A 25,747-nucleotide genomic window follows, 5' to 3' on the forward strand; every position below is an offset into this window, starting at 1 on the left:
ACAGTTGTCGTTTTTAAAGTAATTATACGCAATATGCGGATACTTTAGATTTTGTTGAGATTCGATATATTAAAAATGCCGGCCTTTTTAAAAAATCTATTTTATAACAAGTAAAATTAAATAAGATATAGGCCTACACATTTTCGTGATATTCTTGAATTACTTTACTGCAGCGTTTCTCAAACTATGGTCCGCGGACCACCTGTGGTCCTCGAGATCTGCCCTTGTGGTCCTTCAAAAAAGACAGAAGAAAAAAATAAAATTGAAACGAATTGCGTATCACATTATAGCTGAAAATCTCAGAGTTTGTAAATGACAAATGGCAATCGCCTTTCACTTTTTCTCCCAGTACTGATATTTTATGAAATTTATTTACTCTACCCGTCTATTGACTTGCCACTCTACTCTCAGCAACAAAACAGGGATTTAAAGCACTATGAACGTGGTGTTTCTCGCTTTCTTTTCCCTGCACATCTGGCGTCATGCCTGTAACCCAGCTAGGGACTACCCGAATTCATAACAGCACCAAAGTACCTAACCTTGTTATGTATTTATGACTTTCTTAATAGTTTGGCGACACCCAGTCTGCACATTGAAATAGTCACGTACTGTACGTCGTACACCAATAATAATAATAATCCGTGGCTCTACAGCCCATGAAGGGCCTAGACCGACCAGCCGGCTGCTGTCCTCACGCCCACATGTCGAAGCAGAGGTGGACGATCATCCAACCAGAATGGAGGTATCGTGTGGTTAGCACGATGATCCCCCCAGCCGTTATAGCTGGCATTCGCAACCGGATTTCGCTACCTATCGTAGCTCCCCAAGTGCATCACGATGCTGGGTGGGCACCGGTCTCATACACTGGCCGAAATTTCATGAGAAAATTTCTTCCCCCATGAGGACTCGAACCAGCGCGCTTTCCGTAACGAGAGTCCTCGGCAGGATGCCTTAGACCGCGACGCTACGGCGCGGGACACACCAATAATAGAACATGCAAAATTGCATCTTTACTTGTTGAAAATCGGGCATGTTTCTGCTTTAATTTTTTTTATTTCTGTTTTTACAGATGACGAAATAAGAAATTTTCTTCTATTAGCATTAACTTAGTTAATACTAATATAAAATTAGGGGAGAGTAGGGTAGTATCGGACAGTGCGTTTCTTTCATCTACCACCATATGGTACTACCTGAATGACATGGTTACATTTCTCTATGCGACATCACAGAAACGTAACCATGTCAATCAGATACTATCATCGTGTGGTAGATGAAAGAAACTCACTGTCCGATATTACCCGATGTCCGGTACTACCCGACTCTCCCCTAATTGAATTAAATTAATTTTAATTAATTATTTCTACATTAAAATGTAAGAATAAAAAAAAAAGGTAAAGGTATCCCCGTAACATGCCATGAAGGCACCGGGGGGGGGCATGGAGGTAGAGCCCCATGCTTTCCATGACCTCGGCACTAGAATGAGGTGGTGTGGTCGGCACCACGCTCTGACCGCCTTTTACCCCCGGGAAAGACCCGGTACTCAATTTTATAGAAGGCAGAGTGAACCTTGGGGCCGTTCTGAAAGTTTGGCAACGAGAAAAAATCCTGTCACCACCTGGGATCGAACCCCGGACCATTAAAATGTAAGAATAGTGGTATTAAAATGTGCTACATAAATAATAGATTTGCTTTCGAAGGGAACAAGTGTAAGGTGGTCCGCGGAACTGTTCTGACTTAAAAAAGTGGTCCCCACTTCAGAAAAGTTTGAGAAACGCTGCTTTACTGGAAATCATACACAATCAACGAACGGAATGTATAATAATTATAAATGAAAAAAATAATAGAAAAATATCATGAATGATGAAGAGAAATCATTATTTTCACTTGGGATATACTGTTTTCCAGTCATCGTACGTTTGCATTGTTGTCTGTAGGCCAGCTGAAAGTTTTTCATAAAATACCGTATGTTCACTTGAGATGTAGGGTCTACCGCTTCATTTCTTACAAGCCTTGCATTTCTTTTTGTTTTATTGGCACTTTTACTGCTGCGTAGAGTGGGCTTGTGGAGGAAATGATTGTCGCGAGTTCTATGGAAATCAAAGATAGCCGTATGCAGTTACGTAGAGCGACGAGTGCCGTTCACAAGCGTGCGGCCAAGTGTACTCAAGCGGACGGCGACATTTTTTAAAATGTCTTGTAAACTCTCCAAGACTGCAAATTAGGAAGCAAAATTGAACTGCAAATAATTAAGTCGGTGGAAGTGGTGTGATTTGTAATAATTGTTGTCATAAGTGCGTAAGGCTGCCTCCGTGGTCTGTTGGTCAGCATGCTGGCTTGCAGATCCGGGGGTCCCGGGCTCGGCTCCCGGTGAATTTTTCTTGAAGAAGAAAAATTACCTGGGTGTCTAGAGTCTTGAAATTTGTATGAATGTGAGTGTGCCGGGTTAATATTATCCAATCATCAAAAATATAAAAAATACATCAGGACTGTCGCTGGGCAGTAACCTGAACACACGTTTCAGCGTCACATTGTTGACAAGTAACTCTATCTGTTAGCACAACCATAAATCATCTAATAGATGCTATAGAGTTACCAACAACGAAAAAAAAGTGCGTAAGAATAATGTAGGGGAGAGTCGGGTAGTATCGGACGTCGCGTAATATCGGACAGTGCGTGTCTTCCATCTACCACCATGTGGTAGTACCTGAATGACATGGTTACGTTTCTCTATGCGACATCACAGAAACGTAACCATGTCAATCAGGTACTATCATCGTGTGGTAAGATGAAAGAAACTCACTGTCCGATATTACCCGAAGTCCGATACTATCCGACTCTCCCCTAATTTTCTAGTTAAAAATAGAAAAAGATTTTTCTAGCGTCATAATACTTGCCAATTAAAGAAATTATACTTCTGAACGATTCATTCTCTATTTGTATTATTCTTTTCCCTTCAAACTAAAGAAAAAACGTATTTTACAAAAAAATTTAAATTAGTGTAACTTTGAAAATATTGAGAACAGGAACTATGTTTATATGACATTTTTTGCTGAAAATGTCTTCAGAAATAAGCTCCGTAAAGGACGGTAAATCCTCGTAAATCACCCTGTATACTACTTGGTGATCCTGAATAGAGGGTAGGTAGGTTAAGTACATATTGAAATATCTATATTTAATTTGTTAGGAACTTGAATGTTGTTGCGATACATCAAAAAAGAGAACAAGAAGCTTGCGTTGCCAACGTGTAGGCTTACTGGCTTTTACATCGACTGTACATGTGCAGCATGGCGGTCGATTGTAGACTGGAAGCAACGTAGAGTTGAGGTAACGAAAACCAGTACGGTCTATGTTAGTGTAATAGGGATATCCTGAACTAGCACCAACAGATAGCGCGCGTGTACTTTGAGGGATGCGCTTTGCGTGTGCATTTGTTTTCCGGTATATAAACATTGAGGATTTACGTAGTGTATTAGTACAATAAATATTCTTAAAAAACAACTCAAAATGCCAAATTTTTGTTGTGTTCCTATGTTTAAAAACCAGGGAAAGCCTTTTGTCTTCATTCAGGTCCCGAAATATTCTGAATATATGCTTTAAACCTTAAAAAATTTAACCAATTAAATTACGCCTCGAAAGTGCTAGCTAATTAAACAAAAATAACTACTTCAAGTAAGGAATTGCTGGCTACAGTTTCATTTTGAAGGAGAGGAAAGAAAAATTAATAAAAACATATTCAACGTCAATAGCAACCTATGTTAGCTTAGATTATATTCAGTACTTCTAGAAGTCTCCGAAGTTTACGCCTGCAGTAAACTCTCGATTAACTGGAATGTTTATTATCCAAGGCGATCCATAGTGAAATCCATTTCGTGAATAATGTTTTAATGTGCTGTAAACTAATTAAAACCATGCTTTTACTTCAAATTTTCAAAATCATCCTACATAGTATTGAAAACTGCATGTTCTTAACCTACAAAACACAGGAATAATCGTGATACTACTGCGATCATATTATATCATCTTATCAAACATTGCATTTGATCTTTCTGCAATTAGAGAAAAATATATGAGGAATTAAATCTCGACAATCCCTTCCCTATAAAAAAAAACACATTGGTGGCTGCAAATCCTGTTTTTACAATATTAATGATTAAAGAGGTAATATTTATATTTTATTTTTTTTTATTCCTGCACCTCGTTCTCAAAGTTCTGGTTCATGTTCATGAATATTCAATTTACTCGTATCTATATTCTGCATACTGCAGATTTCCCCATCCATCTCTTAAGGGGAATCGCTCAGTATTAGGCCTATACAAGTTTACGCTATTATTTATTGTAAATTAAATTAAATTATGACTTTAGAAAATGCTGAATTATATTAAATTACACTAGGTTATACAAAATAATTATAAATACAATTTGACACGCACAGAAAACCAACAAGCGGGAAAACGTAATCAACTGTAGCATATGACATAATACGTGGTACAGTCATTAAGTTCTAATACTGAGCGCATAGTGGCGTTGTGGTGCACTATAGCGCATAGGTGGCGCCATGGTATGATACCTTGTCAGTTAGTCTCTCGACCCAACAAGAGACAGTTGAGTGCATGCACTGTAAGCAGAACTACGGTCTTTGTTGTGACGGTGATTTGAATGTGCACGTCGGAACCCGAGATGTGACAGTTTGAGCAACGGGCAAACATCAAGTTCTGCCAGAAATTAGGCAAAACTGCTGCCGAAACGTTTCAAATGATGCAGCAAGTTTACGGTGAGGACGCAGTGAGTCCAGTGTTGTGTTTAGGTGGCACCGACGTTTTTTGCAAGTAAGAGGCAGTTTGGAAGATGATGTGCGTACTGGTCGGCCACAAACAATTCGAACTGAACGCAAGATCCAAGAAGTTGCAACGTTGGTGCGTGCTAACCGCTCCTAATCGGTAGACGATATCGCAGCAACAGTAGGGGTCAGCCATGGTACTTGCTACAAAATTCTGTCTGATGACCTGAACATGTCTCGTGTTACCCAGCAGTGTGCCACGAATCCTGTCGCAAAACCAACCTGATGATCGCATGACGATTTGTGGTGACCTCATCAGTAGTGGTGACGATGATCCCACGTTTCTCAACCGGATAATAATTGGAGACGAAACTTGGTGTTTCCTTTACGATCCGCAACTGAAACGACAATCCGCCACCTGGAAAACGCCGTTATCACCACGACAGAAAAAACCGCGACAAGACAGGTCAAAAGGCAAGGTGATGCTTGAACTGTTTTTTGATTCAAATGGAATTGTTCACATGGTATTCATCCCAGAAGGTGCAACTGTGAACAAAACCCGCTACAAAGAGATCCTTGGCCGTTTACGAGATTCAATTCGCCGTAAGCGACCTGAGCTATGGCGTACAAAGAATTGGCTGTTGCTACATGACAACGCCCCTGCACATCGCTCTGTCCTTGTCCAAGAGGAACTTGCAAGACAACAGGTGACAGTTCTTCCACACCCTCCGTACTCACCTGATCTCGCACCATGCGATTTTTTCCCTTTCCTCGCATGAAAGCAACCCTACGTGGGCGTAGATTTCATTCTTCCGAAGAGGTCATGACTGCCACAAGAGAAGCCATACGGGACCTTTCTGCCAACATCTTTCAACGGTGCTTCCAGCAGCTATACCAACGTTGGCAAACGTGCATAACGGCCAACGGAGACTATTTTGAGGGAGGATGTGGTTCTGTTTAAATGTACGCCGTGTTATGCGGCATCTTGTGATACATCCAGATTCTTGTGGGAGCCTACCCTCCAGGCGTCAAGTCTTAGAACTTAATGACTGTACCACGTATAGCACTACAACATGTTGTGCCGCATGGAACGCTCCTGCCATCTAACGTTAAAACTTCGCATAAGATATCCCTATTGAATCTCTCATTATCGTCATCGTCGTCATTATCATCTTCATCTCTCATTAAACAACATCTCTGTCTGCAAAGACACTGGTAGCTATGTATTAAATCTTCTAGGCTACAGCTAAACCTTTCACGTTGCAGAACGTAAGGTCGTACCTGAGCCTGGGGTTCGAGGAAGGCCTGCGGCGAGCGACGGACATCGTGCAGACGGTGCTGGACTACGGCATCAGGAGCGGTGTGGTGGAGGCGGCGGACAACAGAGGGGGGCTCTACCGCGTGTTGCAGCCCTCCTTCAGCGAAAGCAATCTCACCAAGCGCAGAGTCCGCTTCCAGATGCCCGGCGACCCGCCGCCGCCAGAGACCTGGCAAGATCGCTTGAGGCGACGCAGACAAACCGCGCCGGAAGACCTCGGACTGGACGACAGCTACGACAGACCGAGAAGGCAAGTCAGACAATGTACTCAGCTTCTCAAGCAGCGTTATATAAGCAATCACGCTATTGAGGGTTACATAATTATTCACAGAAATTAAATAAATGTGCAATTAAGTAAGTAAATAAATGAATGAATAAATAAATGCATAAATAAGTTAATCAATAAATGAATTAATGAATAAATGAATAAATAAATGAATAAGTGAATAAATAAATGAATGAATTAATAAAGAAATGAATAGGGAAATGAATAAATAAATAACAATTGAATGAATAAATGAATGAATAAATAAATGCATAAATAAGTTAATCAATAAATGAATTAATCAATAAATCAATAATAAATAAATGAATAAGTGAATGAATAAATGAATGAATTAATAAAGAAATGAATAGGTAAATGAATAAATAAATAAATAACAATTGAATGAATAAATGAATGAATAAATAAATGCATAAATAAGTTAATCAATAAATGAATTAATCAATCAATAAATAAATAAATGAATAAATAAATAAATGAATAAGTGAATGAATAAATGAATGAATTAATAAAGAAATGAATAGGTAAATGAATAAATAACAATTGAGTGAATAAATGAATGAATAAAGAAATGAATTAATAAAGAAATGAATAGGTAAATGAATATATAAATAACAATTGAATGAATAAATGAATGAATTAATAAAGAAATGAATAGGTAAATGAATAAATAACAATTGAATGAATAAATGAATGAATAAGTAAATGCATAAATAAGTTAATCAATAAATGAATTAATCAATAAATAAATAAATGAATAAGTGAATGAATAAATGAATGAATTAATAAAGAAATGAATAGGTAAATGAATAAATAAATAACAATTGATTGAATAAATGAATGAATTAATAAAGAAATGAATAAGTATCTGAATAAATGAATAAAAAATGAAAATGTACGAACAAATGAATTAATAAACGAATTAAAAACGAATGAATGAATAAATGAATGAATAATGAATGTATCAATAAAAAAGTTAAGAAATGGATGAATAAATAAATGACCAAGTATATGAATAAATGAATAAAATTGAATGTATGAATAAATTAATGAATAATAACATTTGAATAAATAAATTAATGAATAAATTAATTAATTAATAAAGAAATGAATAGATAAATGAATAAATAAACAACAATTGAATGAATAAATGAATGAATGAATAAAGAAATGTATAAGTATCTGAATAAATTAATAAAAATGAATGTACGAATAAATGAATTAATAAACAAATTAAAAACGAATGAATGAATAATGAATGAAGTAATAAAAAAATTAATAAATGAATAAATAAGTGAACAAATAAATGATTTAATAAACGAATTAATGAATTAATAAACATACGAGTGAATGAATGCTGAATGAATAAATAAATAACTTAAATAAATAAATAATGAATGAATCAATTAAAAGTGAATTAATAAATGAAGGGAATGCATAAATAAATGAACAGTAAATGAATAAATGAATAGAAATGAATTCATAAACGAATATAAATGAATGAATAAATTAATAGAGAAATGAATAAATGAATAATTAAATGAATGAATAAATAAATAATTCAATGAATAAAATAATATAAAACGAAAAAAATAAAATAAAATAAATTTAAATAAAATAAAATATAATACAATAACGGTCTTACTAATAAAAACTCTATATACAGACGTTTAACTGTCTTATACTTATACAATGAGTAGCTCGTTTATAAGTCGTGTGTAAATTCCTTACTAATAATCACTACATACGTCGTGTATAACAGTACAACTGTTACACAGCTACGTCATAGTTTCGTCATTACTTCGTTACGAAAGGTAATAGAATATCTGAGGTTCTCTACTGCATCCGGTAGAGCGCTCTAGTGTGGCATATTAAATATCGATAGTACGACTGGCTCTAATCGATTACCACACTATATTTTGGTCAAAGATTACAAGCTACAGCAATATTATTCTAATAATTCTATGATCTTAGGTTTGTTCTTCTGTGGTTACAAGATAAACATCATCATAAAATGACAGTCGATACGAACAGCTGTTAAAGGGGCGGCCATTTTTTCGCTATATACAACGCTTAAACAAGGGGTTTCGTGTATATAACTACTGCAAAGCAATTCCCATTGTATAGTTACAGCCTGTTTATACGTCCATAGCTTATTCACGGTTTATTAGTAATGTTTTCTGTCTCAACTCTGCATAAGTCTCGTATAAAAACTATACACGGTTTATTAGTAAGACTGTTAGTAAGTAAGTAAGTAAGTAAGTAAATAAATAAATAATTAAAAAAGAGAGATATAAACAAGAAACCTAATAGAACGAACGAATAGAATAACGAATGTTATTGATTAAGAAGGTGATATTGTGATACATTTTTGAACTTGTCTTGATGTGTGCAATCGATGTAACGTGATTAAAGTATGTACTGGGTGTTCAGTTCAAAGTGTGTCATGGCTCGCTGTATGCCGTCATTGAGCCTAGAGAATTCAATCTCCCTACACTTCCGCAGAGGTGCATTACCTATGCGTTAGAGAAGTTGCATAGCAAGTACGGCGTTCATTCTGAAGAGTACTTACTGATAGCCTATGTACGGTAACGCCGGTAGTGGCAGGAATGTGAACTGTTTGGAAACATGCAAATCAAGATTTCAGGTATAACGCCCTGTGAAGTTGATTTGAATAATTTCGAGGGAAAAATTGTTCCGGAGCCGGGTATCGAACCCGGGACCTTTGGTTTAACGTACCAACGCTCTACCACTGAGCTACTCGGGAACTCTAACCGACACCGATCCAATTTTTTCCCTCTATATCCACAGACCTCAAAGTGGGAAATTATTCAAATCAACTTCACAGGGCGTTATACCTGAAATCTTGATTTGCATAATACACGTCACTGTTCGTTAACAGAAAACCACAATATAAGTCACACGGAGTTAGTGTGCACTCGAAGTTGGTTGCTTGACGGTTGTCAGCCCACTTTGAGGTCTGTGGATATAGAGGGAAAAATTGGATCGGTGTCGGTTAGAGTTCCCGAGTAGCTCAGTGTTTGGAAACATGTACTGAGGTGGGTTTTTTCCTTACTTTCGGGATATGGAGAGAGGGTTAAGACGATTTCTTACGTATTTGTTGACATTAACTTCGACGGTCAATATGGACACGGAGCATTTGATTTGTATTGTGGAATATTGCCGTACGCAACCGATGATAACAAATACCCTGGGTACGACTTGACCGCGCAAAACACAGTTCGAAAGAGGTTATGATACCACACAGGCAGTACAGACCGCCATCTGTTGCTACAACGTTCAAGTTATACCGTACACGTTCTCAAGTTCAGATTGAACGCCTTGATTAATAGACAACTTCTCTGACATAAAAGCTGAAACTCGCTTCAAATCGTTGATTCATAACAGTGGTCATGACACACTTTGAAATGAACACCCAATAGTGCTATTTGAAAAATTGATGACGTCACGTGTATCTTGTACCATAATGTAGTTACTTGCACCAAATCTCCACACTCATGTTAGCCTCTCGTTCTAACATAATGCTCAAAAACAAAAATTCCAACACCTATCCAAACAAAAAAGTTATAATAGGTGCACAAGATAAATGGGACATTCTGTATTATACGAATGTGTATATCAGTCGCCAACGCTGGGTCACATATCAGGCAGAGATGGTGTTTTCTTGGAACTGTAGTCACAGTCGAAATCAGTGATAAACCAATCACAGCGACAAAATCACAGGTCTTCAAATTAGATCATCATCATCATATTCCAGGCACAAAATTAGGCCATTGTTGGCAGTTTCGGTTCCAGCTATACATGATCCAATAGAAGTTTCTGTGGACAGCCAGGTCGTCGTAGTCCTTAAGGGTGGTAGTTTAGCATTTCTTGGAGTGTCCGGCCAGCTTCCATACGAGATGTGTTCAAGCCATTTGTTTCTGTATTCTGTAATTTTTTCTTCTAATGGTTGCATGTTAAGTTCCTGCAGTATATCCTCGTTCCTCTTGTGGTCCAGAAGTGTGTATCCTGCAGTTCGTCGCAGATATTTCATTTCAGCTGCTCTTAATCTGCTGATATCTCTTTGTTTCAGAACCAAAATTTCGCTTACATAGAGGAGAGTTGGTAGTGCAAGGGTTTTATAGAGTTTTATTCTGGAATGTTTCTGTACTAAACTTGGTTTTAGGGTATGGTTTAGCAGTCCTAATATTTGTAAAAATTTGTTAATTTTTCTGCTTACATCATTCTCTCCTTCGTATGATATATTACATCATGAGTATGAAAAGGAATTTATCTGTTCTAAAATCACATTTTCAACAACAATTTTGCTTCGGATTGGGCTTGTACCTTCAAATGGTATTATTATTTTTTTTTCTGGTGAAATCTTCATGCCATGTTCTTCTATGATTTTATTTAGTTTAAATATACCCATCTGTAAATTGTCTTCGGAGTTTGCAACTAATACTTGGTCGTCCGTGAAAAGAATTGTGTTTAGTCTTATGGAACTTGAAATTTGAATTCCTAATTTGTACTCCTCACACCAAAGGCGTCTTCAAATTAGATCCCATCGCTAACTCTATCAGATATTCGTATACGTTCCCCCTATGAAGTTATTACTTACTTACTGGCTTTTAAGGAATCCGGAGGTTCATTGCCGCCCTCACATAAGCCCGCCATTGGTCCCTATCCTGAGCAAAATTAATCCATTCTCTATCATCATATCCCACCTCCCTCAAATCCATTTTAATATTATCTTCCCATCTACGTCTCGGCCTCCCTAAAGGTCTTTTTCCCTCCGGCCTCCCAACTAACACTCTATATGCATTTCTGGATTCGCCTATACGTGCTACATGCCCTGCCCATCTCAAACGTCTGGATTTAATGTTCCTAGTTATGTCAGGTGAAGAATACAATGCGTGCAGTTCTGTGTTGTGTAACTTTCTCCATTCTCCTGTAACTTCATCCCTCTTAGCCCCAAATATTTTCCTAAGAATCTTATTCTCAAACACCCTTAACCTATGCTCCTGTTTGGAAGTGAGAGTCCAAGTTTCACAACCATACAGAACAACCGGTCATATAACTGTTTTATAAATTCTAACTTTCAGATTTTTCCACAGCAGACTGGATGATAAAAGTTTCTCAACCGAATAATAACAGGCATTTCCCATATTTATTCTGTGTTCAATTCCCTCCCGAATATAATTTATATTTGTTACTGTTGCTTCAAGATATTTGAAATTCTCCACCTCTTCAAAAGATAAATTTCCAATTTTTATATTTCCATTTCGTACAATATTCTGGACACGAGACATAATAATATACTTTGTCTTTTCGGGATTTACTTCCAAACCTATCTCTTTACTTGCTTCCAGTAAAATTCCCGTGTTTTCCCTAATCGTTTGTGGATTTTCTCCTAACATATTCACGTCATCCGCATAGACAAGCAGCTGATGTAACCCGTTCAACTCCAAGCCCTCTCTGTTATCCTGGACTTTCTTAATAGCATACTCTAGAGCAAAGTTAAAAAGTGAAGGTGATAGTGCATCTCCTTGCTTTAGCCCACAGTGAATTCTAAACGCATCTGACAGAAACTGACCTATACGAACTCTGCTGTACGTTTCACTGAGACACATTTTAATTAATCGATCTAGTTTCTTGGTAATACCAAATTCAATAAAAATATCATATAAAACTTCTCTCTTAACCGAGTCATATGCCTTTTTGAAATCTATGAATAACTGATGCACTGTACCCTTATACTCTCATTTTTTCTCCATTATCTGTCGAATACAAAATATCTGGTCAATAGTTGATTTATTACGCCTAAAACCACGTTGATGATCCCCAATAATTTCATCTACATAGTGGTCGTGCCAGAGAATCAGTCCCATTCCGAGGCTTATTTGAAGGATTCGTAACAAGCTGTTTTTTACGGTGAAGGGTGACCTCCTTCGCTTGCAATATATGTTTTTACGTATTCAGAAAAACTGCTGGTATGTTCAGCAGAATTGTAAACTAGTGTGTTTGTTGGCAGCACCACTCCGGAGGATGTTCGTAGGGAAAGAATGAAGCGCACGGCCGTCCGCCACTCCTCGTCGCTCTACCCCTGCAGGTCGCGGATGTCTTGGTCTCGCCGGAAGCTGCGCTCCGCCCTCAAAAACCCGTCCACGCTGAATCAGGCGTCGAGAGCGGATGTTGCGTCCAGGAAGAAGAGCGTGACGACCAATAACAAGAAGCAGCGGCAGAGTCTGGGCCGAAGCAAGACGGATAGGGTGGAAAGGAGCAGGTCGACCATCCGACGAAGACAGACTAGGACTCGGAGATCCAGCAGCAGCAGCAGTGGGAGCAGCGGATGCTCGTCGAGTACAGAGCTCCGCACCGATAAGAAGCGGCGTAGAAGCCAGATGTTGCGCAGACCGACCAAGAGCGGCAAGTTCGACAATACATCCAACGGGCGCTCACGCTCCACCATTCCAAAGGTCAGAGGCTATTCAGTACATTCTACATACATGTATAACCAGAGCCACCGTTTGTGGCGCGTGAAATAAGTAATGGGAACGTTGAGAGCGAGTACCTTATCTTTGCCACAGTCTGTGGCTGAGAAAGCTGACAACTGATTGGCAGATTACTGAGGTGTTACCACTCTCAGTCGAAGTGGCAGCAGACGCCACTGACTGGACAGTGTACTCAAGGACACACACCAGAAACAAAAAGTGCGAGTGTCTTGCCTTTGACAAGGTCAGTGTTGGGCGGTACCGTTCTCAGCTGCACTGGCAACAAATGCTCACTGACTGGCTGTTTACTCAAGGACACACGCCAAAACGCTGGCGTTGCCTAAATATATGTAGACGTCTATGAATTCGGGCATTGGAGGGTTTGGGGCTTTAATGTGTTCAGAATTATTGACAAATAAATTTAAATTAAATTTGAAACCGACCAACCGAATGTTCGACCAATCAAATAATGCAAAAAGGGAGAAAATAAATAAAGACAATGAACTAAACGAAATCGAAAGGGAAACAATAAAATCATCCGCAAAAAAAGCAAAAATAAAAGCAATACCATCCATCAGATGAAACAAAATAAAACAAAACTAAAAAATTTCAACTCTCCACCCAACAAACCAACCAACCAAAATATAATCAAACACAACAGAACCTATTATAGACTAAAGCAAAAACAAACACAACAAATGCAACTGCCGAATAAGAAAATACAAACATAACAAACCAATTTGCAAAAAATAATCCAAATAAACACAACAAATACAATTATCAATTAAAGTGAAAACAAACACAACAAACCCAATCATCAATTAAAGTAAAAACAAAGACAACAAATACAATTATCAATTAAAATAAAAACAAACACAACAAATACAATTATCAATTAAAGTGAAAACAAATACAACAAATACAATTATCAGTTAAAGTAAAAACAAACACAACAAATACAATTATCAATTAAAGTAAAAACAAACACAACAAATACAATTATCAATTAAAATAAAAACAAACACAACAAATACAATTATCAATTAAAGTGAAAACAAACACAACAAATACAATTATCAATTAAAGTGAAAACAAACACAACAAATACAATTATCAGTTAAAGTAAAAACAAACACAACAAATACAATTATCAATTAAAATAAAAACAAACACAACAAATACAATTATCAATTAAAGTGAAAACAAACACAAAAAATACAATTATCGATTAAAATAAAAACAAACACAACAAATACAATTATCAATTAAAGTGAAAACAAACACAACAAATACAATTATCAATTAAAATAAAAACAAACACAACAAATACAATTATCAATTAAAGTGAAAACAAATACAACAAATACAATTATCAGTTAAAGTAAAAACAAACACAACAAATACAATTATCAATTAAAATAAAAACAAACACAACAAATACAATTATCAATTAAAGTGAAAACAAATACAACAAATACAATTATCAATTAAAGTGAAAACAAACACAACAAATACAATTATCAATTAAAATAAAAACAAACACAACAAATACAATTATCAATTAAAGTGAAAACAAACACAACAAATACAATTATCAATTAAAATAAAAACAAACACAACAAATACAATTATCAATTAAAGTGAAAACAAATACAACAAATACAATTATCAGTTAAAGTAAAAACAAACACAACAAATACAATTATCAATTAAAATAAAAACAAACACAACAAATACAATTATCAATTAAAGTGAAAACAAACACAACAAACCCAATCATCAATTAAAGTAAAAACAAAGACAACAAATACAATTATCAATTAAAGTGAAAACAAATACAATTATCAGTTAAAGTAAAAACAAACACAACAAATACAATTATCAATTAAAATAAAAACAAACACAACAAATACAATTATCAATTAAAGTGAAAACAAATCCAACAAATACAATTATCAGTTAAAGTAAAAACAAACACAACAAATACAATTATCAATTAAAATAAAAACAAACACAACAAATACAATTATCAATTAAAGTGAAAACAAACACAACAAACCCAATCATCAATTAAAGTAAAAACAAAGACAACAAATACAATTATCAATTAAAGTGAAAACAAATACAATTATCAGTTAAAGTAAAAACAAACACAACAAATACAATTATCAATTAAAGTAAAAACAAAGACAACAAATACAATTATCAATTAAAGTGAAAACAAATACAACAAATACAATTATCAGTTAAAGTAAAACCAAATACAACAAATACAATTATGAATTAAAGTAAAAACAAACACAACACACCCAATCATCAATTAAAGTAAAAACAAACACAACAAATATAATTTTCAATTAAAGTAAAAACAAACAGAACAAACACAATCATCAACTAAAGTAAAAACAAACACAACGAACCCAATCATCAACTAAAGTAAAAACAAACATAACGAACCCAATCATCAACTAAAGTAAAAACAAACACAACAAACTGTTTTCTCGACACTATAGGCTAATACTGGAGAGGTACCTTATTTATCAAAGGGTACTTACTCGTTCATACGGCATGTTAAATATTCTAAAAAAGTATTTTTTTTTAGATTGGAAAATTTGAAAATCGTAAATAATTTTCATATGATATTAATTAAGATGTGATATTCTATGTTCCTTGTATTGTAACATATGGCTCCTAACATGTGTGAAAAAATATTTACATTCCTGCCTATGATAGTTTTTGTGAAAAGGTACATTAAAAACAATTGTTTTGAGTTACCGAAAACTACGTAATTTCAAACAATTTATGAATATAGCTAAACAAAACATTCAATCAGAATCACATTCTTGTAGGTATGGAAGACATATGTATATTGATTTTAAAAAATGGTCATTATAGGTCAAAAAGAATTAAATGGTAACCTGTCAGTTTTCGTCATTTCAGTGTTCAATCTTCCCTCCTCTCAATAAAACAGCCAACTAATGCAAAACTTAGAAATAAACGTCTTTACGGTTAAGGCTGGTTCACAATAAACCGGAAACGAGAACCAGAATGAAAACGAGAAGCAGAGGACGTGAATATGAAAATTTTTGATTCACAATAAACCGAGAACGTAGACGACTATGCATATCGATATATATATATATATATATATATATATATATATATATATATATATGTCAATAACGATAAGTAAAGTCGATACTACGCATTCTGATGTTATTTGTGTATAATTGACCAATGGCGTTCTCTCATGAGTACAAGGCAGCCAACATAAACACAGGTTAACCAACTTCGAAATTTCAACTGAAACATTTCATTAGGTACGATACTATAAATATGCCCATGCATCTTTATTATCACAACCTATTTTAAGTCTACCATAATGTAAAATAATTAGAGAAGAAACATTTGTAATAGAACAAAAATAAACACACCAGTAGTTATTGAATTGAAGCGTGAATATGTAGTGTGTAATACAACCAATACAGTAATAAAATATGATTCGCTTCCGATCGGTGTTCAAAGATGCAGCTATCGAAAGCCACGTATTCTCCTTCATTTTCTCATCTTTATACGAGGCACGCCGCTTATCTTAAACGTGAGGATTTCAATATTAGAATCTCATCAAATAAAACTTGCTCCATGATGCACAGCACAGAACAAAATAATGCATATGTTATGTCACGGTCTTCTTGCTACAAAATATACGACGACAAAATAGCTTTTAGATGGCAATAGAATGAATCTAGTAGGCTGTGATCGGAAACGTGAACGCCAAAGTTGAAACTTGGCCAACTCTCCGTTCCCGATCTCGGGCTCCGGTAAGCTTTTTGTTAATTGTGAATGCTCACATTTAAATGTAGGCCTATACATTTTAACAATTTTACCTTTTTCGTTTTCGTTCCGATTCTCGTTTCCGGTTTATTGTGAACCAGCCTTTACATATTGTGAATGGTTCCCTGATTTCATGTCAGCGTTAAGTTTTTGTTTAAGTTTAAATTCTCTGCTACAGGTTAGCGCGCGGAGGCGGAAAAGAAGTTCTTCACAGCTGAAGTCCCCCGATGACGAAGGACAAGATAAATCTTGGTTCTCTCGTTCTGGAACCATTAAGGCTGTGAAGAAATACGCCAAACATGTACCAGACAGTCGCGGCAGTAGTTCTGCGTCCTCAGACAGTTCCTACAGCGATTCGTCGAGATCTCCTTCCCCCCGCAATAAAAGGCGGCGATGTAAGCCTTCAGCTACGACGGCAAGCAAGGCCAGGTTCACAACCCACAAACGCCGTTCTCGGCCCAAGAGCAAGTCAAGGAAAAATTAATTATGAAATAGTTATGCGAGGAAAATAGACACAGCACCGACTTCACTGATTTTATGCAAGACAAAATGTAAAAGGTTGGATCAACATTTAGGCACAGGAAATAAAAACACTCTTGGCAAATATATACTGGGTACATAATTTGAGATTTTCACTATGTTAAATTACCGGAGATTTTTGGAACTTTGCACTGTGTTATTAATGCAGAAAGACCTAACGTTTGAAATAACAGGATACTTTGAGCGTATAATAATAATAATAATAATAATAATAATAATAATAATAATAATAATAATAATTTATTTAACCTGACAGAGTTAAGGCCATACGGCCTTCTCTAACCAGGAGTAAAACTGCGTTACAAAAACACTACAAATTTACAAAGTACACTACAATTCTACACACAAAACTGAATAAGATAATAATAAAATGTAAACAACAAGTAAGTAGAAATCAGACATAATATATAACATACAGAAAGAAAGGAAAAAAGCATAATAAAATGTGAACAGCATGTCAAAATAAATGAGACATACAAAGTATAAAAAATAAGACAAGTATTGATAATAATAATAATAATAATAATAATAATAATAATAATAATAATAATAATAATAATAATAATAATAAAAATAAATAATAAATAATAATAATAGTATGGCTATTGTGTATGAATGAAAAAATTTGCTATTATTCTTCAATTTTTGACTATATTAATTTGCAATCTTTATAGCATACACACAATATTTGCAGATATATTTTGGTTTTTAGATTGTCTTTCTACCTCTTACGTAGCCCCAAATATTTTCCTATTCTTATTCTCAAACACCCTTAACCTATGTTCCTCTCTCAAAGTAAGAGTCCAAGTTTCACAACCATACAGAACAACCGGTAATATAACTGTTTTATAAATTCTAACGTTCAGGTTTTTTGACAGCAGACTAGATGACAAAAGCTTCTCAACCGAATAATAACACGCATTTCCCATATTTATTCTATGTTTAATTTCCTCCAGAGTGTCATTCATATTTGTTACTGTTGCTCCATGATATTTTAATTTTTTCACCTCTTCGAAGACTAAATCTCCAATTTTTATAGTTACATTTCGTACAATATTCTGGTCATAATCATATACTTTGTCTTTTCGGGATTTACTTCCAAACCTATCGCTTTAGTTGCTTCAAGTAGAATTTCCGTGTTTTCCCTAATCGTTTGTGGATTTTCTCCTAACATATTCACGTCATCCGTATAGACAAGAAGCTGATGTAACCCGTTCAATTCCAAACCCTCTGTGTTATCCTGAACTTTCCTAATGGCATATTCTAGAACGAAGTTAAAAAATAAAAGTGATAGTGCATCTCCCTGCTTTATCTCGCAGTGAATTGGAAAATCATCAGATAGAAACTGACCTATACGGACTATGCTGTAAGTCTCACTAAGACACATTTTAAGTGATTGAACTAGTTTCTTGGGAATACCAAATTCAATAAGAATATTATATAAAATTTCTGTCTTAACCGAGTCATATGCTTTTTTGAAAGTCATAAATGACTAATGTACTATAACCTTACACTTGAATTTATAAAAGTTTTTAAACCTGAAAAATATTAATTAAATTTGATTAAGAACATCCGCTAATCGATTTTCTCTCATTTTTGCTTCCACAGAAAACAAAAGAATGATGTTGCTGCACATGCAAAATTAAGTAATCAATTTAATATAGCAAAAAAAAAAAAATAAAAAAAATAATAACATGCGCAATTCGGAAGACTTTGAGTCACAAAGATATTAGAATACTATCGTGACTGGCTACAAAACTTTCACATGTTATTCTTTTTTTCACCCTCTTCTTCTTTTTTCACGTTATCATTGTATTATTTTCCAGCAGAAGTAACACAATGGATTGCATGCTTAGACAGTTCTGCCCATGGCGGCGCTGCAGGTAGGTATTCCATGTCGCAATAATAGCCTTGATAATAACAGTCGACGATCGCTATATAAGTTGTCTAGTGTTTTTCTCTCTCGCTCTAATTCCGCTGAATCACGATATGCGGGATAAATAAACTCGGCTGATTAAACGTAAGCCCGGCAAAAGGATATTCCATCTCTGGTACAGTTATTATTATTATTTCCACTGGATAAGATTAACAATCCAATTTCCTATCGCTAACTTATTGAAAGTTGTGATTGGCTACTAAAACGAACGTGTAATTACCAACAAGTTAGAAGTAAAATTCTCTGTTGTTTATATGAAATGTAAGTTATAGTAATGCAATACTAGGTACTGCCACCATTTCAGATCAATATAGTTGATGTTCTGTTAGCCAAGCAGTTAGTGTATCGCTTTTAAAGACTGGAGAACTGTATTTAAACGATTAGATATTTAAAAAATGCTATGGCAAGGTTGAAATAATAATAATAATAATAATAATAATAATAATAATAATAATAATAATAATAATAATAATACAGTAATAATAATTTGCATTCTCCTTGTCTTCCATGTATTCCCTACATTCTCCTTCTATTTCCCTTGTTCTTTTTACTTTCCCTCTATTATCCTTGTATTCCTCTTGTTCTCCTTGTATTCTTTTGGTTTTCCTTGTATTATCCTAGTTCTCCTTTTGTTGTCTTGTTCTCCTTGTATTCCCCTTTGTTTTTTTTTTTGCTTTCCACTTGTTTTCCGTGTGTTCTACTTGTTCTCCTTTTTCTTCTTGTATCCCCTTGTTCTCCATGTATTCTCTTTGTTCTCCTTGTATTTCCCTTGTTCTTTTTACTTTCCCCTTGTTATCCTTGTTCTCGTCTTCCCCTTTTTCTTCTTGTCTTCTCCTTATTCTCCTAGTTCTTATTGTCTTCTCCTTGTTCTCCTTGTTTTCACCCTGTTCTCCTTGTCTTCCCTCGTTCTCCTTGTCTTCCACTTGTTCTTCTTTTTATTCATTGTTCTCCTCGTTTTTCTCTTTGTTCTCCTTGTCTTCCCCTTTTTCTCCTTGTCTTCCCCTTGTTCTCCTTGTCTTCTCCTAGTTCTCCTTATCTTCTCCTTATTCTCCTTGTATTCTCCTAGTTCTTACTGTCTTCCCCTTGTTCTCCTTGTCTTCCCCTTGTTCTCCTTGTCTTCTCCTAGTTCTCCTTATCTTCTCCTTATTCTCCTTGTATTCTCCTAGTTCTTACTGTCTTCCCCTTGTTCTCCTTGTCTTCCCCTTGTTCTCCTTGTCTTCTCCTAGTTCTACTTATCTTCACCTTGTTCTCCTTATCTTCTCCTTATTCTCCTAGTTCTTACTGTCTTCCCCTTGTTCTCCTTGTCTTCCCCTTGTTCTCCTTGTCTTCTCCTAGTTCTCCTTATCATCTCCTAATTATCCTTGTATTCTCCTAGTTCTTACTGTCTTCCCCTTGTTCTCCTTGTCTTCACCTTGTTCTCTCTTTGTTTACCTTGTATTCCCTTGTTCTCCTTGTATCACCTTGTTTTCCTTCTCTTCCCCTTGTTCTCCTTGTCTTCTCCTTATTCTCCTTGTATTCTTCCAGTTCTTATTGTCTTCCCCTTGTTCTCCTTGACTTCTCCTAGTTCTCCTTATTCTCCTTGTATTCTCCTAGTTCTTATTGTCTTCCCCTTGTTCTCCTTGTCTTCACCTTGTTCTCCCTTTGTTTACCTTGTATTCCCTTGTTCTCCTTGTATCACCTTGTTTTCCTTCTCTTCCTCTTGTTCTCCTTGTCTTCTTCTAGTTCTCCTTGTTTTCCTTTTATTCTCCTTCTTATCCTTGTTCTTCTTTGTTCCTCTTATTCTCTTTGATTTCCCTTCTTTTCCCTGTATTTCCCCTGTTATCCTTGTTCCGCGCCCTTCTACATAAAGATAAGTATCATATTAAAGCTGTGCACCTGTTGATTTTTATTTGGCAGACACCCCAGATCACATTTATAGATTGATAATTCCTATGTTAAAATCGGTTGCACTTTGAAGAGAACAACCGCCAGGATCGCCACCCGTCCGCCGTAAACGAACACGAGATGGCAGTACAGTCGCTAATGCAATTCAAATGGGAGTTATGACGTGACTCCTTATGTAACAACTAGATGGCAGCATAGTAAACCTGACAAAAGTTGTTAACGTCAAAGCCTATAACGCCGAGCAATCTGGGTATATATGATCTAGGCAGACACTGCATCGAAGAAGTGGTTTCGAGCATACTGTCTATGTACAGAAACTTGTAAACATTTAAATATCTCGTGTAACAACGCGGTTCGGAGGAACTGGTGACAGCGAGATGGTACTTGGCGAGGTTAGTCCGAAGAGCCACCACGGGATCACCGAACATTCGCCTTACAGTTGGGAGAAACCTCGTAATAAATCCAAGCATGTGATCACGTTAAGTGGGATTCGAACCCAGTCCTGAGTAGCCTGCTCCTCATCGGAGCTCTAGCTCCGCGTGTTAACCTAGACCTCGGCCGGCGGTGGCTCCTAAACTTAGAAGTGATTCATTATATACTACGCACAGCCGAGTCGACGCTGTCCACGGTAATTTGTTATATTAGGCCTATATTTGTAGTGCGTGTTTTGTGCTCGATCGTTTTAAGAAATCGTCCTTAAACTAAACTGATATAAGAAAATAAGAAAATTACCAAGAAGTTGATTTTTTTCCTACATTATTTATTGGAATCGAGTCGTCCATTAAGCGTTCTTATGTCTTCGTGACACGAAGTCTAGTTGTCTAAACTTGTGAAACCGGACCAGGTGAGAACAAAAGAAGCTAATACATGCGATCATTCTTTCCGTCTATGAAAATTATTTATTTACGTCCATTACTATAGATTTCAAATGTAATGGGCATGATTCGAGAAGTCTATCCTTCAGAAGTAAATTTACTTCAATTCCAGTTACAGCCAAAGGTTGTGGAGTTGAAATTATGATATTTTATTTATCGTACCTAACTGCTGGAACCACTGGCTTTCCACGCTGGTAGCTGGGGTTTGAATCACGGCGTGTTCAAGTGGAAATTGTTCTTGCTAAATTGTTCTTGGTAGTAGGTTTTGGCGACATATTCTCATTTCCACTACCGGCATTCCATCATTGATCTATTATTCACAACAACAACAACAACAACAAAAATAATAATAATAACAATATGCAATAACAATAGGAGATGCACTATCACCTTTACTTTTTAACTTTGCTCTAGAATATGCCATTAGTAAAGTCAAGGATAACAGAGAGGGTTTGGAATTGAACGGGTTACATCAGCTGCTTGTCTATGCGGATGACGTGAATATGTTAGGAAAAAATCCACGAACGATTAGGGAAAACACGGGAATTTTATTGGAAGCAAGTAAAGAGATAGGTTTGGAAGTAAATCCCGAAAAGACAAAGTATATGATTATGTCTCGTGACCAGAATATTGTACGAAATGAAAACATGAAAATTGGAAAATTATCTTTTGAAGAGGTGGACAAATTCAAATACCTGGGAGCAACAGTAACAAATATAAATGGTATTCGGGAAATAATTAAACGCAGAATAAATATGGGAAATGCCTGTTATTATTCGGTTGAGAAGATTTTATCATCCAGTCTGCTGTCAAAAATTCTGAAAGTTAGAATTTATAAAACAGTTAGATTACCGGTTGTTCTTTATGGTTGTGAAACTTGGACTCTCACTTTGAGAGAGGAACATAGGTTAAAGGTGTTTGAGAATAAGGTTTTTAGGAAAATATTTGGGGTTAAGAGGGATGAAGTTACTGGGGAATGGAGAAAGTTACACAACGCAGAACTGGACGCATTGTATTCTTCACCTGACATAATTTGGAACATTAAATCCAGACGTTTGAGATGGGCAGGGCATGTAGCACGTATGGGCGAATCCAGAAATGCATATAGAGTGTTAGTTGGGAGGCCGGAGCGAAAAAGACCTTTGGGGAGGCCGAGACGTAGGTGGGAAGATAATATTAAAATGGATTTGAGGGAGGAGGGATATGATGATAGAGAATGGATTAATCTTGCTCAGGATAGGGACCAATGGCGGGCTTATGTGAGGGCGGCAATGAACCTCCGGGTTCCTTAAAAGCCAGTAAGTAAGTTAGTACGTAAGTAAGTAAGTAAAAAATTAAATAAATGAGTGAATAAATAAATTAATGAATTAATATGAAAATAAATAAATAAATACAAATAAAAACACAAATAAATGAATAGTAACAAAAAGTAAATAAATAAAATAAAAAAAACAATTTATTAATTACTTAATGAATTAATATGTAAATAAATGAATATATACAAATAAATAAACAAATACAAATAAATAAATAGTAATAAATAAATAAAAACATTTATAGTAAATTCTACAGTCTCTAGATAAAATAAATGATACAACGTCGTCAAATAGTAGGATAAGAAATAAAAACAAACAAAGAAGAAACATAATATGAGGATTGAGGATGATGAATTGATATCGTAACTGATTTTACGTTGGCCAGTACTGAATAAAAATTCAAGTTTCCATTCTTTTGTTTTTTTCCTCTTTGTGACTATGGAAACGTTGCGGGAGTAGTTGTTATAGTCATTCTAGTCCAGCTGCGAAATAAAAGTTTCAAAAATCATATTTGCACTGATAGACTTCGTGGCATATGCATGCAAATGTGATGACTTCACTTGGCAAAACCGTACGAATGCAAACTTGGTAAGGAATAAGACACGAACATGCGTGAAGGCTGTGTAGCCAAACAAGTCGCGAAGAATAAAAGAAATTTATTGACATCAGACGCGGAGATTTATCGCTCAGTTGACGTCTCAACTTTGTGGTAACCTACAGAGACGTTTAAAGCCACACACGGTTTGAAAGAGGCAAGATTATGTCAACTATGTCTGCTTATACTCGCCATTCCTAAATATTGAATAGTTGACGTTAGTGGCAGGAATTCATACGGTTTGTTGCTTCGCAGATCGTTCGTCTTATGGATTCCAAAACGTTAGTTGATTGACTGGTATCTAATACATGACGTCATTTTCAATGAGTTATTTAACTACTCTGTATCGACTGACTATCAATGGAGATAAAAATAACAAAATACCTTTTTATAAATAAAAGAATAGAGATTTCGTCTGCACTTGTTATTGGACCTTCACATCACTTAGAACATATATATTGAAAACATATTATTATAACCAAATTAACGACAGCTGTATTTCTAATAAGAACATTGAAAACTTGTATTTCTGTTACTATTTAAAAAAGTGTAAGATCATAGGGCTAGAAGTAAATCCCGGAAAGATAAAGTATATGATTATGTCTCGTGACCAGAATATTGTACGAAATGGAACTATAAAAATTGGAGATTCATCCTTCGAAGAGGTGGAAAAATTAAAATATCTTGGAGCAACAGTAACAAATATAAATGACACTCAGGAGGAAATTAAACGCAGAATAAATATGGGAAATGCCTGTTATTATTAAGTTGAGAAGCTTTTGTCATCTAGTCTGCTGTTAAAAAATCTGAAAGTTAGAATTTATAAATCTGTTATATTACCGGTTGTTCTGTATGGCTCTGAAACTTGTACTCTCACTTTGAGAGAGGAACAGAGATTAAGAGTGTTTGAGAATAAGGTTCTTAGGAAAATATTTGGAGCTAAGAGGGATGAAGTTAGAGGAGAATGGAGAAAGTTACACAACGCAGAGCTGCACGCATTGTATTCTTCACCTGACATAATTAGGAACATTAAATCCAAACGTTTGAGATGGGCAGGGCATGTAGCACGTATGGGCAAATCCAGAAATGCGTATAGAGTGTTAGTTGGGAGGCCGGAGGGTAATAGACCTTTGGGGAGACCGAGACGTAGATGGGAAGATAATATTAAAATGGATTTGAGGGAGGTGGGATATGATGGTAGAGACTGGATTAATCTTGCTCAGGATAGGGACCAATGGCTGGCTTATGTGAGGGCGACACTGAACCTCCGGGTTCCTTAAAAGCCAGTAAGTAAGTAAGTATTTAAAAAATTGTATATTTTTCTTTTCTCACAGCCATTTAATATGTGGACTTCGCCTCTGGATGAATAGTTCACATGCTGATTGTTTTTAAAGTGAAAAAAAGAGTTATAGACTAATTTATGCAGCTAGCAAATATATTCATTGCAAACCAAACGTTATGGATAGCCTATAAGGATAATCAATCTAAAGTTTTTATATTTATGTCAACCTAAACTATTATATCACTATAACAGATATCCATAACCACAATACAATATAGACTTATATACCTCAGACTCGTTTAAGTAAAACTGTAAATAGTTTTATCGTTATTGCAGTAGGTCTAAATACTTTGATTGCCTGAAAAGACACTAAAACAATCACTGTACAGCAATTTAAAACTGCCGTAAAGAAATGGTTACTGATGACGTCACTTTATCTAAATGCTGAATTGTTGTTTGCTCATTTTTGTCAACATAAATTTGAATTGTGACTAACGTATGTTTGTCAATTATTTTTTGTTATTTAACAATAATTGTCAATTTCATCCACGGTGGCAAATAAGAATGAAAGAATGAATAAATAAATAAATAAATAAATAAATAAATAAATAAA

General features: G+C 35.5%; 1 protein-coding gene and 1 long non-coding RNA gene across 2 annotated transcripts in view; one reads left to right on the forward strand and one right to left on the reverse strand.

Moving 5' to 3' along the window:
- LOC138702945 (uncharacterized) overlaps positions 1–3,894 on the reverse strand; it is a 96,507-nt gene extending 92,613 nt beyond the window's left edge. Inside the window, exon 1 of the long non-coding RNA XR_011332924.1 lies at positions 3,541–3,894. This is a non-coding gene — a long non-coding RNA (uncharacterized lncRNA). The remainder of the gene's footprint in view (positions 1–3,540) is intronic.
- Positions 3,895–12,416: 8,522 nt separating this feature from the next.
- On the forward strand, positions 12,417–17,301 carry LOC138702683 (micronuclear linker histone polyprotein-like). The gene is made up of 2 exons (XM_069830009.1): positions 12,417–12,857; positions 16,885–17,301. The coding sequence occupies exons 1-2, from the start codon at positions 12,444–12,446 to the stop codon at positions 17,188–17,190; spliced, it is 720 nt and encodes a 239-aa protein (XP_069686110.1). The 5' UTR covers positions 12,417–12,443; the 3' UTR covers positions 17,191–17,301.
- The last annotated feature ends 8,446 nt before the right edge of the window (positions 17,302–25,747 follow it).

This window comes from Periplaneta americana, chromosome 7 (assembly GCF_040183065.1).
Source record: "Periplaneta americana isolate PAMFEO1 chromosome 7, P.americana_PAMFEO1_priV1, whole genome shotgun sequence".
Lineage (NCBI taxonomy): Eukaryota > Metazoa > Arthropoda > Insecta > Blattodea > Blattidae > Periplaneta > Periplaneta americana.

What these genes read in the sequence shown, in the direction of transcription:
- LOC138702683 (XM_069830009.1), top strand. Translation starts at nt 12,444, where the DNA reads ATGAAGCGCACGGCCGTCCGCCACTCCTCGTCGCTCTACCCCTGCAGG. An exon ending in CACGCTCCACCATTCCAAAG is followed by an intron (nt 12,858 to 16,884) that starts GTCAGAGGCTAT and finishes TCTCTGCTACAG; the next exon opens with GTTAGCGCGCGGAGGCGGAA.